Source organism: Pleurodeles waltl, chromosome 4_2, assembly GCF_031143425.1.
Source record: "Pleurodeles waltl isolate 20211129_DDA chromosome 4_2, aPleWal1.hap1.20221129, whole genome shotgun sequence".
Classification (NCBI taxonomy): domain Eukaryota; kingdom Metazoa; phylum Chordata; class Amphibia; order Caudata; family Salamandridae; genus Pleurodeles; species Pleurodeles waltl.
The window spans coordinates 550767001-550786403 of record NC_090443.1 but is presented as its reverse complement, the minus strand read 5'-3'; the positions used below and the strand labels follow the sequence as shown (position 1 = coordinate 550786403).

At 42.9% G+C, this 19403-nt stretch overlaps 1 protein-coding gene across 1 annotated transcript in view; it reads left to right on the top strand.

Annotated features, from left to right (window-relative positions):
* Positions 1-19403, top strand: part of QSOX1 (quiescin sulfhydryl oxidase 1) — a 353508-nt gene that overhangs the window by 136874 nt on the left and 197231 nt on the right. Inside the window, exons 2-3 of the mRNA XM_069232081.1 lie at positions 6824-6918; positions 10239-10287. Coding sequence (XP_069088182.1) covers positions 6824-6918; positions 10239-10287 — 144 coding nt within the window. The remainder of the gene's footprint in view (positions 1-6823; positions 6919-10238; positions 10288-19403) is intronic.

The window sequence follows — 19403 nt, the reverse complement described above, 5'->3', positions numbered from 1 at the left end:
CCGACGGCTTGCAGTATCTAGCAGCGCGGCGCCTCAGCTGCCCGCGTTAAATACAACATTAAGATGTAGAAATAGAAAACGGACAACAACTCAGAAGCGTCCATGTATTCCAAATGATAGAAATAAATGAAAGACTCCCGTATCAGCGAATCATCAATATTTGTACAAATAAATATCGCGGCTCACTGTAGCTCCCAAAATTATGAGCTATCATCTGAATTATCAAGTGGTATATTGGAAACATCCTAAAACTAACTATAGTAGTAATATGTATTAATAAAATTTTAACTCCCTATGGACCCCCGATTTCATAGTGTCATTATCACTATATTGAATAGGTAACCCCCTATAATCAGTATCACATTAATCATATTATAATGTGCCAATAAATAGAATTGAACCTAAATAATTATTAAGCATTAAATTATTATGTAGTAGGGTATAGCCCTACCTTACCTAATATATAATTTTATACAATTACTACTTAATTATCTCCCAAGAAGTACTCCATTTCATGATCGGTATTTAAACCCTGCTCTACAGCTCTGAACTTCAAAATCCAATAAGACTCCTTTCTCCTCAAGGCTAATTCCCTATTCCCACCACGTGGATTAACTGCACAATGGTCAAAACCAAAAAATGTAAACTTTTTGTATTTAGTTTGTGCTTGACAAATCTTAATATGTGAGGCTATGGGGTAACGTTCATCTTCTGAGTTAATTGCCCTCCAGTGTTCGGAAATTCTAACCTTTAATGGACGAATCGTGCTACCTATATAAATCTTATCACAATTACAAATGATCATATATATCACAAATTTCGTATTGCAATCAATATGTGATTTGATAGACACTGGGTTACCATAGTAGTCCACAAATTCCGTCTTAGGCTGCCATGCCCATTTGCATACTGTACACGAACCACATTTGAAAAAACCTAAATTACGCTTCCCTAGCCAATCCAAATTCACTCTCTCCATAGGGTAACTTGGACTCAATATATTATTAAGGGTATTACCCCTTCTATATGCAACCTCAGGTCTGTTGCCAATGTACTTCTTGAGTGTATCATCCTGAGTCAGTATCGACCAATATTTTTTCATACTCCTAAGTAATCTCTTCGATTTCTCAGTATAATCTAAAATGATCCTAATCTTTCGAGCCTCATCTCTACCTAGAGTATAATTTTTTGGTGCGCCCCAACCTAATGTCTGTCCACGTGAATTCAATGAATTTTTGGGATCTAATTAATGCAATTGTGACAGCAGGACAATGAAATGAAAAAAATGTTGTGAAGAATTTGTGAATTGGATTACTTATTCTAGAACTGGATTAAGTGATAATAATTTTATGAACTATATTGTATATAATGGTTTGATGAAATCTTTTTTGGAGCATGCTAATTTGGTCAAACTGTAATTTGTTGTTTCTTTTGGGATGTGGATAATTATATGCAAATAATCAGCATGTGAACTTACTCATCACTATTGAATTTATATATATTATTGCATGTGTGCTAATACCGTGTATTTTAGTATAGGTAACTTTGGGTTACCTCTTTAGGGGAGATTGGAGGGTGCAACCCCAGTATTTGGCACCGTGCACTATAATATTAGTGTTATTAAATTTATAGAGGCAGGAGCGCCATATCACTCTTATCCACCCCCATTTTAGAAACTTCCCAAACCATACCTATGACGATGCAATTCTTCGTTTTTGGCCATGTCCTTGAGTTCACAAATACCACATGGCTTTGGAAACCAGACCAGTGTGCACTGTTTGTGGTCATGTCCTTGTATTCTCACTCAGTGCTGCACACTGGTCTGGTTCCCAATGCCATGCAGTGTTTGTAGTTATATGCTTGTGTTCTCACTCAGTGCACACTGGTCTGGTTCCCAATCCCATGTGGTGTTTGTGGTCATGTCCTTCTATTCTTACTCCGTGCTGCACACTGGTCTGGTTCCCAGTGACATGCAGCATTTCTGGTTATGTCCTTGTGTTCACAGTCAGTGCACAGCGGTCTGGTTTCCAATCCCATGTGGTGTTTTTGGTTATGTCCTTGTATTCTCACTCAGTGCTGCACACTGGTCTGGTTCCCAATGCCATGTAGTGTTTGTAGTTATATGCTTGTGTTCTCACTCAGTGCACACTGGTCTGGTTTCCAAAGCCATGTGGTGTTTCTGGTCATGTCCTTCTATTCTTACTCAGTGCTGCACACTGGTCTGGTTCCCAGTGCCAGGCAGCGTTTGTGGTTATGCCCTTGTGTTCACAGTCAGTGCACAATGGTCTGGTTCCCAATCCCATGTGATTGTGGTCATGTCCTTGTGTTCTTACTCAATGCACACTGGTCTGGTTCCCAATGCCATGCAACGTTCATGGCAGTGTCCTTGTGTTTGTTCTGTGCCCACTGCTTTGGTTCCCAATGCCATGCGGCGTTTGTGTTCATGTCCTTGTGTTCACAGTCAATGCACACTGGTCTGTTCCCAATGCCATGCAGCATTTGTGGCAGTGTCTTTGTGTTCACAGTCAATGCACACTGGTCTGGTTACCACTACCACGTGGCTTTTATGTTCGTGTCCTTGTGTTCACAATCTGTGCACACTGGTCTGCTTTCCAATGCCATGTGTTGTTTTGTGGCCATATCCTTGTGTTCACAGACTGTGCACACTGATGTGCTGCCCAGTGCCATGCGGCGCTTGTGGCAGTGTCTTTGTGTTCTCACTAAGCACATACTTGTCTGGTTCTCAGTGCCATGCGGAATTTGAGGTCATGCCCTTGTCAGTCAGTGCACACTGGTCTGGTTTACCATGCCTTGTGCCGTTTGTGGTCATCTCCTTGTATTCGCTCAGGGCACACTGGTTTGGTACCCATTTTCATGCAGCGTTTGTGGTCATGTCCTTGTGTTCACTCAGGGCACAATGGTCTGGTTCCCAATGCCTTGTGGCGTTGGTGTATTTATAGTCTGATTATGTGTATATTCTATTCTAGATATATATAGTTCTTTAAGAAATATGTATCAATACTATTTCATAATAATAAATTACACACACACTCTTTAAGCCTGTTTAACAAATGTAGATTTACTCATGAATGAATATATATATATATATATATATATGTGTGTGTGTGCGCATATGTGTATGTATATGTGTGTATATATATATATATATATACATATATGTGTATATTATTCTGTGCTTAACATGTTCATAGGTCACTGCACAGCTCTTAGATAAGTTATTAGATACTTATGAATCCCTACTTTTTTTTATATCACAATGGTAAAATGTTTTGTTATCATAAGCAGTCCGCTATTCAATAATTGAGGAAAGATAAATGAATATTAGAAAAGTACACTTATTAATTAACTTCAAATATTACAAATCCTGAAAGTCTGTTTATACTGTACTACTTTTCTTCATATTATACCCATCATTATATTCCTTGCACATATATTCCCTTACTATGTATTTACATATCTATTCCTACTGTACTAGAGAAAATTTAAATAAAAATAAATCAAATAAAAACTATAAATACAATTCAAATTATAAATAATTAAAAAAATAACTAAAATAAAAATTAATTATATAAAATAATAAATAAAAATAATATAAATTGTCTCCCCCACCAATTTGTCTTTATCAATCTATCCTCCATCCCTAATCTGACTCATCCCAAACCCATTCTAATACTTTCATCTCCAAAATAATCCTGTCTAAGCTTTATCCTTCTCTGCCACATCTAGCTCACCCCAAACCTCAGTTTACTTCCATGATCTCCCAAACAACCCTACTAAATTCTCCCTCATTTATTTCACCTTTGACTCATCCAAAACAACTCCTGCTACTATGGTCTCCCTAACCGTTTCCACAGACTCTTCCCTCCTCCATCTCTATTTCACTCATCCCTCCTCCATCTCTATTTCACTCATCCCAAGCTTCATCCTATCACTATAAACTCCCAATTAACACTTTGGGATTCTTCCCTCCTCCATCCTTCCATTACTCTAGCCAATCCAACTAACAAACTCACATATCCTCTGCTCAAATTAACTCCTAATAATTCTAATACTGTACTCATATTCCCCTATCCTAATGCACCACTAATTCCTCTTGGGTTCTGGAGTAGCGTGCTACTTGCCGAAAAGTGCTTTGACGCCTTGTCAGGGGTAGCAAGCTCTATATAAATACAATTACAATATTCATGTTCTTCCGCAGTTACATCATTGTCCAACCTTCTGAGATTTTGTCCTTCTTCAGATATTCCACATCCTACACCCCATACCCATACCTTTCCAGATCTATCATTCTCATCCTGTCCTCTGAAGGTATGCTGTGTGTGATGCTGTTTTATCTAGGGTGATTTTGTGTTTTTTTCTCTCTGTTTGATACAAGCGAGAAACAATTTTAAATGTGGCAGTCATAGAACACTCTCTACACATGTAGAATTGTTCCCAGCGGATCATTGTCAAGACTGATTTGCATATAGCTCGGTCCAAACTGAGTTGCTATGGTTTGCAAAATAATGATGGACTGTGATGCGACCCGAATACTTACTAGTGGCTGAGATTAATTCAAGCATTCCACCCATCACTTTTTTTTATACTTTAGTGTGTCATATTTTTTTCAAGGCGAATAGCCAGAAGTTACTTCTCTTACTACTGCCTGACTTGAGGATTTAATGTAGGGATTTCTAATCTTGGACCATGAAGGCTGAAAAAATGCCACATTTTCAGGATATCCCATGAAATATAAGTGCATGCAACAAATCTGAAAAAAGGTGCTTTGGTTTAGGTATTGCTTATTCAGAAAATGTGTCCTGGAGTAGGACTTCCTAAATCAACGTTGGACTCCCTTGGTGTAACAGTTATTTGACCTGAGCAGGGGGGATGGGACCACAGTGATCACCAGTGTTTGCTAGTACAATTGATACTTTGGAATTTTAAAAAAGTGACTCTCCACTTTAAGTCCCCGATATGACTTTTGGCTCTTCCACTATTTCAATTGTGGTTTGAACGTCTAAGCACTACAGACTTGGGTGGTTGCTGAGAAGACAGCTTGGTAGTAGTAGGGGAGGGAGGTGAGTGGGCATCTTCCTTCTTCCAGACGTCTGCCCCTCTCTCTGGGATTTCCTTTTTCTTCGGCTCACCATTATGCCTGGTCCCTCTGCTTCTCATCCTTGTTTCCCGTACTACTGCTCACATTGGTATGATATGTAAATAAATGCTCAATTTAGATGTATTGTATGTCTGCTTGCCAGCCAGGAGGAACAGAGGTGCACCTCATTGTGTAGGGAACAGGCACAAACTGTAATATTCCACTTGGTAAAGAAGCTAATCAGAGACACATATATACATCAAACAAATAATGAAATTGCATTTAGTACATAAACAAAAACACAAAAAACTACTTTTTTTATTTTGAAGGAAGTTTGTAGCTCGATATACTGGACTTCAGTATTTCATTTTGACCACCAATTTTCTATTTTAGATTCTGTTTGCTTGCTCCCACAAATCAAAGGATAGCAGCTTAATTCAAACATTTTCACATTTACAAAGCGTTTTAAAATGTTCAATTTTATATTTTGCCTTTTTTTGTATGTATAACACATTAATCTGCTAATATTCTTTACCTTTCTGTATTCTTTACTTCTCTAAACTGTTACGGACCCCTAGCTATGAACCGCTGAGCAAATCATTTTCTGAGTAGTAAAAAAAAACCAATACCAGTTCCACCCAAAGTTTTGAGCTGTGTTCACAGCAGCACCTTGACGCTCGCACTTCCAGGTGCTTCTTGGCATTCTGCGTCCGCAGCACTCGGTGTTTAAGAACCCACCCTCCCCTTCTCTGGCCCTTACTGCTCCTCAGTCACAGTGCTGCATAATAACTTTCATTTTTGAAGGACAGTTCTTTCCACAGCTATGTCCGAAACAATATATTTTTAATGTTCGCCTTTGAATGTGATAGGTTTTCCCTTGCCTTTATTCTCTCATGATTGACGCAGTTCAGACATAAAAGAAGGACTACAAAATTGACTCCCACTACAATCCCAACCCGCCCCCTCCTTCTCTCTGCTGGGAGCAGACAGGGGACTGTGTTGCCTGACAGTAACAGATAAATTACTTTAATAATTTCATACTTTGTAGGCGGCTGTTAAAGGAGAGCATACCTTTAACATATGCTTCCCTAGATTATCTGATCTTTACCCCAAAAAACAGGACATTTATTTAATGATCTGACATTTGTCCCAAAAACTGGGACATTTACATAAAATTAAGTGAACTGTCGGCACACCGGGATAGTCCTCTATGAACCAGGACTGTCCGGGGAAATCCGGGATGTCTGGTCACCCTAGCTCTAATACCATTATTCCCAGCTCCCACAACCAGTGCCTCTTCCCTACTTGAGTAACCCACTCCATGCACAGCAGCAAAGAATGCAGAATCCCCGATTTCCCTTTGTCAAGCCCAGAACACCCCCACAATCCAGCTGCGATGTGACATTTTATCATTCTGTCGCCATTAACTCTATACCGTGGCAGTTAGACTTCCCAGTGCCGCCATATGATAACCCAATATCCCTGACCTCACTTTCTATGCTCCTACACCTTCCATTCTCTCTCCTTGTGAACACCCCATGGCCAGACGCAGCAGCCACAGCAAGATCTTCAGTGTAGGAAGGTGGCCCCGGGTGAAGTATGAGGAAGGTACACCTCAACCCAGTTACACTCTACTGTACCGGGAGGTGGAAATTACTTGTCAAACACCCAACCCTGGTTAGCCTCATCCTGGATTTGTTCATCTGTTTCTACGTTTTGTTTCAGACTGGAGGCCGGCTATTTACCTGGCCGTGCTGGACTGTGCTATGTACTCACGAGGATGTACCAATTTCGATGTGACTGCATATCCAACCCTGAAGGTAAGGTTCACGCTGAGGAAATGCTTGGAGGGATGGCAGAGGGAGAGCTGTGTACAGAGAGTTGGCATGACGAGTAGGGGGGCGCGAGAGCAAGTGAGGAAGTTCAGATGTTGTATTTCTCATCAGATTGAAGGCGGAGATGGGAGAGTGGAGGCGGGTTTGAGAATTGGGCACTAGATGGTTGTGGGTGCTGTGGAAGCTGAAAGAGAACAAGATTCAACGTGGGCGGTGAGGGGGTCACAGAGAAAGCAACTGTTAGAAGAAGGGGTGCAGTGTTTGTTGAGGCGTGCAGAGCGAGAAGCAGCAAAAGGATGTTGTGTTGGCAGGAGTATGAGGAAGCAGATAAGGTTGGCGTGAGGCCCAGTGAGATCATAGAAAGGCATGGCAGGTGTGGAACAAGGGCAGGCACATGACAGAGTGAATTCAGGGTTGAAGATATTCCTGAGCAGGGGGGAAAACAGGAGTGGCAAGTTCTGAAGTGGGCATTAGGAGAGAGCAAGTAAGTATGGTAACATTTTTAGAGTTGCAGCCAGAGGTCCATTGTGAGTAAATGATAGTTGTGATTTGTGAATAAAGCGTAAAAGTAATATATAATCTGACAGGTTCCTTTGGAGTGTGCTGTAAGGAGGTGGTGCAATTATATTTCTGAGACTGAGTCTTAAACAGTGACAATACCTCAAGTAGGACTGAGGAGTGTCGCCCCCCCCTTTGCTGGGAGTGCATCAAACATGAAATAAATGAGTCATTTTATTTTTTATGCTGCAGCTGAGCACAATCTGAGGGCAGGGCCACTGCTGGTGATTGGCATTATCAGGGAGGAGTGGTAGGTACTTCAGTATAAAATACGCATGTCAGTTTGTCCAGCTGTCTTGCGACGGACAGCCTGACATGCACACTTTAAACCAATCCGACCCGAGCTGTGTTCGACAGCTGGGTGCAGGGTTGACACAAGCCCCCAGTGCCTAAAGGAGCATTGAGCCAGCCCGCTCAAACTAATCCTTGTGCTTCTCTCCTGCTGAGTAATACTATTAACAGCATGAGAGCAGCATCTGGATTGGTTAGGGAAGTTGACTCTGAGAGCCTGCATCCAGGGTCAGGGACTGCAGAGGCAGAAAGGAACGCAGAGGCAGAGGGTAAGTACGCTCTTTATTTTTTCTTAAAACTTTATTTTCACTGGCTGACGGGCACTCCAGGGCTCTCAATCATGAACCATTATATACACTGTATAAAGTGGACCACAATTGAGAGATTTGGCATTGAGTCTAAGAGCACTGCTGGTTTTCGTCAGTGCTTGTCAGTGGAACGGAATATTTGCCCCACCACTTTAATTTGTCAGCAGCCATCCCTGGTCTTAAAATCAATCAACAATGTCTGAAAAGATAACTGAAGTGGAGGAAGAGACCTCCATGCATGATAGGATCTCAGGAAGGAGTAATAATGGAGGCATCGCTTATGATAAGACAGTTTGTAGATATAAAGGCAGTTGTGTATGAAAATATTGTGAGAAGTTGAGATGGAGGCTGACATATAATGATTCCCCAAGGGGATAGTGATGAAGGTTTTTACCGCATGAGAATATCGGGACGGGGCAGTGGTGGATGGGAGTTGTACTTCAATACTCCACTATATCCAATACCACTGTATCATTAGGGTAAGTAAATATAGGTCAGTATATATTTACTGTTCTTAATGTCACTCCTGTTTAGATCTGGAAGCGTTTGAGGGAGAGACCACCCCAAGTTACAACATTGTGGGGTTTGCAACCATTTAGCACATGAGGGAGAGAGCAACACCGGGAAGAAGCACACAAGGGAGTGGGCAACACAGGACAAGGAGAAGCACATAAGGGACAGAGCAACACAGAGTTTTGGGGCAGGACTATGGCAGGGGCCTTTAGTAAAGAGGCTGACATCCACTGGAGGGACAAACAGAAGATAGAACAAGAAAGCCATTGATCACGAAGCAAGCAAATGAGTGACAATAAAGCCAACCGATGGTAAGCAACGGGCAGGCTGTCAACCCACTGCAGGTTTTCGGTAAGCACACAATAAACTTTCACAGACAGCTTGTGCGTTATGCTATGCAGGACCTAAAAACAGCCCTCACTGTCACTTGGACGGGTTTCCTTAGTAGATACGTTGAGGTATGACAAGTAAATTGCATGTTATTTATACTGCTCCAAAAGAGAGTACCTGAAAACAACGTTCTAAATTTTCATTTTCCAAATGTGTCTTGGTTCATACTACCCTCAGTAGAGGCAAACCATTGTTTTACTACAACCTTCAAGAACAGGCAGTCCCATCATTTTGTTCTCCGTGGGCCATACTGCAGTATCTAAAATAATCCATGTAGTAAAGTAATATACTTTGCCTGTTTTGCACTTTCCTTACCTCACATGCGCGCCAAGACACAGCCTTGAAAGTGCTGCTGCATATGCACACATTGCAATGCCAGCATCATGTTGGTAGGTTTATGCCAGTTGTGTCGTTTTTCAAAGGTAAATATGCAAACAAGAGTGTAGGAAACTGCATCTAAAAAAGGACATCGTAAGGACCTATTAGTCAGACTGTTTTGTCTTTGTGGGAGCTCAGCCACAGCTCACGTTAAGACTGCGGCCTTTCTTTTCTGAACCTTAGCAATCCAGTTTGCTGCTCTAGGCTACCAAATGTGCCGCATAGGATTAGCTTGTCAGAATGCCTTAGCTGCCCTTGTGCATCTCTGACAGGGATTAGTCTCGGTGGTTATGCTGCTATGTCAACAACTGCGAGAGAAAAAGGTGTCTGTAGACAATATGAAGGAGTGCACCAAGTTTGGCATTAGTCACATGAACCTTCGTACACCGCTTCCTAACATACAAAAGCTTCGCCTGGCCATGGTGGCTTTCAGGCCTACAACAAACAGGTAGTTGTGCCCAGTAGCCTACATCCTCCTGCCCTAGGCCCAACTGAAGTTTTACTATAGCGAACCTTGGAAGAATCCTGGGATCCTGGGGAGACAAAGAAAATTAAGGAGCATTGTGGGAAAGTTAGTGCTTTGTGGCTCTTCTCCATCATTACCGCAATTCTCTTTTTATTTTTGTGGACTGTGAGTTGGAGGCCTCTTGAGGTAGGGCCTGACCTAATGATTAATTAAGGTTTGAGATGAGAAAACAGAACGTGCCCCCAACAGCACAACATCACATAGGCGGCAACTTTTAACCATGATAGACCACCTACCTCTGGCAGACTAGAAGTCTGTCCCGCCACAGCTGACATAGCTTTGTGTGTTAAAGAAAATCGTAAGTTGAGTGTAAACATTTGTTTTCTTTCTTGTTTCCATAGTTTTTTAAAGCCTTCTCTGCGGATGTCTCCAGTGGGAAGCGTGTAAAAGGTCAGTGTCCAAAATGTTTCCAATGTTTGGTTTTAAGCAGAAATGTGAACTATAGAACATAAACCTAATTCTGTGCATATTCAGGAAAATGCTTCTCGTGGCCAGGTCTGAACCGGAAGCCATTCTAGGCAAAGCAGTTGGTGCTTAAGATGAGTTTGTATTTGTAACGCACGAGCTCTATAGGGGACGCGGGTCTTCCAAGTGGCGTGCACCTCCTGTAGTTATATTTTATTCTCACCACTGAAGAGATATCTCTAGCGTGCTTTGAAGGGCTTTTTTATTTGACTTTCTCTCTCTCTCTCGCTCTTTCTCTCTCTGTGTGTTGATATGTGAATTAAATTTACTTAAAGCTTATGAAACACATCCCTCTCGATTCAGTTTTGATGGTCAGGATATGGCCTCTTGCTACTTTGAGGTTTTGCACTGCACTGTGTTAGCTGCCAGTATTTGTGCTCAGCTTGACTGACTCTGGATTACTGCTTGCCCAAGTGCTGCTTCCTGATCTGGATGCCTCCTCTGTCCCTAGCATCTGTGGTGTCATGCTTTATCTTTTTCAATATATCTTTAGTTCAGGATTTTAGCAAGAAATGTATTCTGATTTCGGCTTCTGTATCTAGTTAGAAGTGACGAAATAAATTTTCTAGACCCCCTTTTTTTTTTTTTTGGGCTTGCTTATGCACAGATGCTTACATTGAACTTGGTCTAATGTCCTTTTCTGGTTCCCTTCATGCTGATTCTGTATCAGACAATGAGGTCTTGTTTGGGGGTCCTTGCTCGAACCGGTCCTATCTGCACTTTGTAATGGCTCTTCATCCCACGCAGGCTAATGGTTATAGACCAAGGCCTGTTTGTGTACTGCATTTTCTGGGGTCAAGGCAGTGGTCAATGGCTTAAACCCAGGTTCTCTGGTTCTGTTCCTAAGCTGGTTGTGAGTTACAAAAGAGAGTGGTTCTGGATGTGAAAATCTTTGCTCGAAAATCTGTTTCGGAGGCATGGCTCTTTATTTTGAGTCAGATTCTTTATGTTGAGTCTGATGCCTTTCTAACCTATGTTTGTCTGTCCTTTGAATTTGCATCCTACTTGACTCTGTATCTATTCGGTAGCAGGTCTAATTGAGGCATCTCTGTGTCTCGCCCTTGTCATGTTTTGTTTGGCGTTACTCAGGTTCTCTGTGCCTGGCCTTTTTTCTGGCTTTGTTCGACTCAATTGTCTCCCACTGCTGTTGCTGGCCAACTGTTTAAGAGTTTGGTTTAGAAGTTGGAGAGTGCTGGCTTTCTTGTTTGGCTGACTTGGCTTTTGGGAATCGAAGTGCTAATGGGGAACTCTGCACCTGAAAAGAAGGACTTAAGAAGAACTTGTTTGGAAGAAAATGCATTAATTGTGGCATATGTAGCTGTAGATACACATGCTCTGCATACTCCTGCTATCTCGTTTTGGGCTTGGAAGTGTGCAACTTGTTTTTCTTCCAAGAAGTCTTTGAGGCACAAGGTATAGCAACTCCTCCTATTACTGGTAATGTACATGGGCATTGGCCACATTGTTAGATTGTGGTTTATTTCTTCCATCAGGTTCGGACCTTTTTCCAGTGAGTTCCTGGTTGATGCCTCTCAGTGTTCTTCGTGGGACGCTTTAGGACTTTACATTCCTGTTGTTGAAAACAATTGCTCTTTGCAGTATTTTCAGTTAGGTCATGACCTGCGTCTGGCTCAGGGACCAGGTTCGATTTGCCACCCCTCTCGGGCCTTCTCCTTCATCTTCCTTCAATGAGGATGCAGACATGGTGATGGAAAGGACTGCTTTCCAGTACTGTCCAGAGTGCCAATCGAAGTACCTCTGGACAGAACCCCGTCCAGTCTGCAACTTTTGCCTGTCTCCAGAGCATGACAAGGCCACTTACTCTGTTTGACTTGCCTTCTGCTCCAGAAAGACCTTGTGGAATCAATGCGATCAACTGCTCGCATGACAGACCGTGATACAGAGGCAAGGAGATGATATCCCCAACCTCCGCGAGGAAGCAGGGCTCTGGCCCTCTGGCGAGCAGGCCCTACACTTCAGGCCCGAGCTAAACTCCCATTTGGATTCCAATTCGGAGGAGCCTCAGGAGATGCAACCACGGACGACCTCGACCATGAGTATGACTTCCCTCGCTCCACCCCCTCCACACACACACACACACACACACACCCCAAAATCATCAAATTCAGGCCAAGCACAGCGCTTGAGTGGGTCAGGCACCAAGTTCAGAAGCTAAGCATCAGGCTTCCATCCACCACTACCTGAAGGCCTTGGTCGGCAGTGACAACAGGCCTCAGCTCCAACTTGTCACCCACCATCAATGCCAGCAGCACAAGATCCATCCTCTGGCACCAAGAACATCTTCTACACCAGCATCCTCTTTAATGCTTTGACTGAAAGCGCCCTCAAAGGATGCCTCAAAAACTTTCTCTGCACCAGTATGCCACAAAGCACCTTTGTTGCTGAAGCACCCAGAGCCCTACCACCTTCTGCTGGGGCAGAGGACCAACGTTTACAGGCGAAGCTCAACCCCCAGCAGAAGCAGATCCTCATTCACCTGCAGACCGGCCGGATTGCCACTCAACTCCCTCCAAAGGTTTAGGACTCTGTTCCTTATAAAAGGAAGCTGACTTTCGAGGAGGTCTTGCCTTGGAGCCTGCACCACCAGCCAAGACCAAGAGGCACCAGAACAAGGGCACTAGCCCTCTTCCTCCGAGTTCCCATCCTCTTCCTCCTCCATCCTCTCCCCCTCCTCCTCTTCCTATTTTATCTCATCCACAGGGACCTCCTCCACATGATTCACCAGAGGTTTCCCCACATACATCTTTCAGTGGGGGAAGTCCCACCTACCCATTGGATCTAGGAGACCTCATTCGATCCTAAGTCTTGGGATGACCTGTGGGATGATTGACATCGACCCTGACCTCTGCCCCCACTAAACCATCCCTCAGATGATACTTCTCCTACCATGAAGCTTTCATAAACTGTAGATGCTCAAGGTAAAGGAGGATGAGGACTTCCTTGTGGAGATGATGTCCACTACCCAGGGCTCCCTACAGTTCCGTCCTGTGCTATAGGATATGTTCAGACCCGCTATTGATACATTCAAAGAGCCCGGTAAGGCCAGGGTAGTTACCCCAACGTAGACAAAAGTATAAACCCTCCTCTTCAGACTTACCATACATCCAGGACCAACTCCCACTGGACTCCATAGTGGTCCATATGGTGTGCAAGTGTGACTAAAGCCCAGGGCACTGGGGATGCTCCTCTACCAGAAAGGAGAGCTGGAAGATCGGCCAGTAATCGGGTCACCGTCGAATCAGAGACTCGCTGGCACATCAGTAACTCCATTGGACTGCTCTCCAGGTGTGATTGGGCACACAAGGATGAGATGGAGGAGCTCCTCCAACAGATTCCGGACCAGTACAAGAAATGCAACTGTGAGCTTGTCTCGGACGGGAAGATTATCTCAAACACCACCATTTGGCATGCCATGGTTGCTGCCAAGACTATTGGGGATGTATAAAATGCCTTCTCCCTGTGGTTCCTTTCAAAGGTCCCAGTACAGAGGGGGTTCCAAGGTCACTTCCCTCCCCACAAACCACAGACAAGAGCAACAACAGACCCCTACACTGGGTTATTCCAGGCAAAGTTACAGGGGTAACAGCTCCAGGGGCAAAGGAAAGGGTGATGAAAATAAAGGAGCAACCCCGTCAAACAGTGACTCGCTGTCCCTTCCCCCAATCACACTACACCTGTTGGGAGAAGACTGAAGGGGTTGCTCTCGCAGCCAGTAGAAATTACCTCCACTGGTTCTTCACATCATCGGGCAGGGTTATTGCTTACAACTCATTGCAACCCCATCAAACATCCATCCCTGCAAACGTACTCTTTCCCCAGAACATCCATGCCTCCTTCAGGCATGGATTAGCATCACAAATGTGACGTGAACCAGCACAAAATGTTTTTTTTTTTTTGTTGTTTTTTTTTTTTTGTTGTTTTTTTTTTTTTGTTGTTTTTTTTTTTTTTTACTAATTTACTTTCCAGTGCAAAGCTCGTTTTGCACAGGGAAGTACCCTAAAAGTAACACAAAGCAGCATGAAGCACTGATTTGCATTGGTTAGCGCCAAGAGGACATCACATGGACTCTCCCATGTTCCCACCCCAGGCCTTTTGAAGCAAAAGCCTTTCTACAAAGAATAGATGGGGTTTAGCGCCAAAAGTTAGCACCTTTTAAAAGCAGACATTAAAAGGCGAAATTATTTCATTTTTCCTTTCTTTTCCGACTTTGCATGCATGATGCACTGTGCAGTACGTATACAACGTGGGAAAAGTTTTAAAGTTTGTCTATGCATAGTATTTTGTACTGGAAAGATAGCCTTCCAGTACAAAACCTGTGCTAGACTCATGCACACACCCTTGCACTATGGGACAAAGGTGTGTGGCTGGTGCACGTCATCTAAATTTAGCACTACCACTAGGGAGATGGGAGGAGGGAGCCATATCTCTGTAGCTATTGCACTCTCCTGCTCCATCCCTGTCATACAGACAGCCTTTTTTGATGCTGCACTGCTTGACTAGTTGGTAAATCTGGCCCATAGTCTGCAACCGGTTTCATCTGCAGATCTCAGGCTTCACCTACATGTCTAGCGATCTTTACTTGCAGTTTACCTTCAGGTTATGGAGCACACTTCACTGTTCAGTGTCCCTGACATCAAGGCCTTCATGGAAGGACTTAAATGGCTCATTCCACTCGCGGTACCCAGTCACTGTCTGGAACCTCAACTTTGTTCCTACACAACTCATGGGTCCACCTTTTGAACCACTTTATTCATGCCACCTGTAGTTTCTCCTGAAACGGGTTTCCTAGTGGCCATAACCTCTTTCAGGCATGTAAGTGAGGTCCAAACTTTTACCCTTCAGGAACCATTCTTCCGGATGCACAATGATAAGGTTTTCCTTAGGACACATCAAACATTTCTGCATAAAATGGTATCTTCTTTTTACATTAACCAAACCACTGAACTCATGATGTTCTTCCCACACCCAGACACCCTGGTAGAGCAGGGCCTTCACACATCAGATGTCAAGAAGGCCCTCATGTATTACATTGATAGGACAAAAATCTATTACAAAACTCAGCAGCTCTTTGTCTCATTCACAAAATCACACAAAGGCCATGTTCTTGCCAAAGCTGGCAAAGCCAGATGGCTGGTCAAATGCATTTAGGCTTGTTATGTTAAAGCCAAGAGGCAATTGCCTGCCACTCCTAGGCCCTACTCTACCCACAAAAAGAGGACCTCCATGGCTTTCCTCAGAACATTCCAATAGCTGACATACGTAAAGCAGCTAATTGGGCCACTCCACACAGATTCACTCAGCACTACTAGCAGGCCAACAAGCTAACATTGGTCAGTCTGTATTACATATACATTTCCAGTCATTTGCAGCATCCTCCGGCTAGCCACTGTTTATGGGAGAATTGCTTTGCAGTCTATGCAGAGCATGTCTTTCTACAGCTACACATGCCACAAATGGAAAATGTTACTTACCCTGTAAGCATCTGTTCATGGTAGGTAGTGCTGCCCACCCTCCTCCCCGGAAGTCTCACATTGCTTCAGATGCCTTTCTTTCTTTCTTAATTCTTCCTTACATGGTCATCATCTTATTTTTTTTATTTTTTTTTTTTAAACATCTATTTTATTGTTTTCAGCACAAGCATTCAACAATGAACACAAGTAGTAAAACATCAGAATGACAGCCGTTATATGATAACATAATAGGAAAATAACAAACTAGGTCTAGATCCGAATTGTAGGATTTACATTCATCAATAAACAACTGCACCAAAAATTGCTGGTGTTTCTGCAATCTTATATTTTAGGTGGAGCCATCTACCCCACTTTCCAACAACCGTGTACTGGTGGATTGTTGTGCAGTAACATGTGATGTAGTATGCATCCGGGATATTTGTTTTCATAGAATATGCAGGTTTTTGACTTGTTGACTATCATATCTGTTATTGTGATTACATAACCCTGTGTTATTTTCTGGTGACCGATATCTCTATCGCAACTTTTTCATTTAGCCCATGATTTGATCTGATTGAGCAACGGTCTCCCTATGTGCTCTTTCTTGGTGTATTATGTGTGGTTATCTCAGTGTATTCATGCAGCGGTGATCGGGCCCCCCCTTCTCCTGGCCCCCACATGGTCATCTTCTTCAACTTATTTATGCATCATTCCAATCCTCACCGTCCGTGCGGAACAGCTGTTCAACAATGGAGCCGATGCCCTTAGACATTACCAGTAATAAGAGGAGTCTCTATACCTCATGACTCAAAGCACTTCTTTGAAGAAAAACAAGTTGCATATGTCAGAGCCGAACACTAGATGGCAGGAGTATGCAGAGCATGTGAATCTACAACAATATATGCCACAAACAGATGCTTACACGGTGAGTAACATTGTCCTTGCAATATTTTGACTTATGAAGAAATCGTTATGTATAATACCAGAACGATAAAAGTTCCGTTGGGGAAGAGCTCAAATACAGCACAAAACAAAACCCTAACCTTGACACTAAATTTAACCCTGACACTAACTCTAACCCTCAGCCCTAAACCAGACCCAAAATGTATGACTGATCCTTTTTGTGACCCTTACTTGAACCTAGCTTTATCCCTAGATCAAATCCCCACCCGAATGTTAAACCTATATTTTCTCCAAGTTGTTTTTATTGGTATTCTTGTGTCCATAAAACAATTGCTTCCAATTCAACATGTCTCTTTGCTATACGTCACCTTTATGCATACTCTTGTACGCTTTTGTCATGACCGTCGTACCTCCCTCAGTATCAATAAAACAGCCAATTAAATCTTATAACCATACCTTATCCTTCCCTCTCTCCCTCCCTCTCCCGCAACCTCCTCCCCTTGGGGTTTCCACCTTGGTTTTTTCTGCCTTTAACTAACATTCTGGATACTACAGGGATGAGTGTTATGGTGATTTGATGATGGTTAGTCAAACAAGTGAAGAGCTCTTAATGTCTCTGTACTCCACGTTCCGATAGCTCGCTGCTGGATACCAAACTTTTCAAAAGTCATCTTTGTCTTCTGTAAGTTGGTGAGACAGTTTCTCCGTTGCCCTTGTTTCCCAGACTTTCCCAAGTCATTATTCTATCGATGGGGTTTTTTCTTTGTTTCCATTCTTCAGTTTGGGATCGATCCCACACTCCCGCGTGCAGTTCTAATATTGCTATTTTGGGGTTTGTTGGCCCAGGATGCACCACTTTACCTTTTATGGTTCCCAGTATTGTCTTCCAGTATCCTGTACTTTTAGGCAAATCCACCAAGTGTGAAGTTCTCCACTGCCTCCTCCCAACGTCTGCAGGAATATATAGCTAACCTCATCTGGTGTCCTAGCCTACCTTATCATAATTCTGAAGACTGATTCTTGGATTTTTATTGCCAGGGAGTCTACCAGGCATCCTCTAAGATATCATTATATGCTACCTAGTGCTATTAAGGCAAAGTGAAGTTTCTTTCTAGTAGACTTTTCGACAATGTGAGCTGTCCTCCAGATATTATCAAAGGTTTGATGGTTATTGAAGAATCTGGCTTAGTCTTCTTAGGTCAACACCAGAAAAGCCTTGCTCAGTCTAGTGGCTGGGATCCTCACATAAATCTTATTGTCCAGGTTTAAAAGTGCACTCAGCTCAGCACTCCAGTTGGCCCTTTGCCGGTTTTGGGGACATTATTCACTTAGCCTCTTCCGTTGACAGAGTGGCACTGCCTGAGTTTGCTGTAGATTAGAAAACCTTCTCTTGTCTTGGGGCTATCTGAGAAGCAAACTTTATAGAATTCTCCTAAAAAACCTTAGCCCTCTGGACTTTAAATGATTTTTAAAAATGCAATGGTTGCTGGAATTTCAGTGGGTCTGTGGGACTGAAAGTACTTCCCTCTGTTCCCTGCAGACCCTAGAAAGTTACACCCTCCCCAGGTATTGCTGCTGTTCGTTTGAGTCTCCCTGTATGTTACAGTACCTTGTTGGCCTTTCAGATAAGTGTGTATAGCGTGTCTTGCTTTTTAATGCAGAGGCAGGAAGTGCATGAGGCTTGTTCTCTGTTTCATATATTCTGTGCTTCATTGCTTGCAGAGTTTTCTCTGACCAGCAGAGTGCTGAGTTGGCCTCTTATTGCGGGCAAGTGTCTGTATGATTTCCTGTATTTTTATGGGCTTCATCTGCTTCATGTAGTTCTCCTTAGAACTTGGTCTTAGTCGGATCCCTATTTCATTTAGCTACTTTTGGCATTTCTATATTTTACACCCTCATTACTGGTTTGAGAAAGGTGCCACAGCATGACCCTGGTTGTGCCTGGGGTTTTGTTAAATTGCAGATATTCTTTTATGGTATCTCTTGTCTCAGCTCTATTTACTGTGTCTCTCATTGTGGCTATATCACACCGATAGTGTCATAGAATCGATGTTTGGGTGCACTACCTTGTCCTTGATTTGCCCCGAGGCCTGTACATTAGTAGTAGTGTGTGTGTAATCATGTTCTGTGGAGTGCAGTTCTCACCATGTATCAGCTAGGCCCAGCTCTGTCCGGCTTGCAGAACTTCTTGTGTTAGCGTGCGAGACAGACCTGCAAATAGTTCACATGTGTTCCGTGTGACACCCTTAAGCTAGCTGAGGACTTTCTGTATAAAGTACTTATGGAGCATTTCCTCTTTTGCAGTTTACTTCTGAATTAAGATTCTTACTCGCTCCGGGTGTCTGTTGGTTCCATCCATGTCACTTCAGAGTCCTTGTGGATCTTAATGATGCAATATCTGGTATCGCCCAGTTGGAATGGAACCTCACAGGGGAAGGCCCACCTGTATTTTATTAGTTTCTTTCTTTTTTAGGACATTAATTAGCGGGTAAAGTACTTTTTTCTTGTGAGGGTAGGCTTGGTAATGATATTTGTAGAAACTTTATATTGTCTCCATGAAATATCACCGGGTTTTATTGCATTGCTTCTCTCATGAATCATCTTTCTGGGGAATAATGATAATTTGTCTCAGATATCTCTATTTGCTGTCTCCTGTTTTTTTTTTCT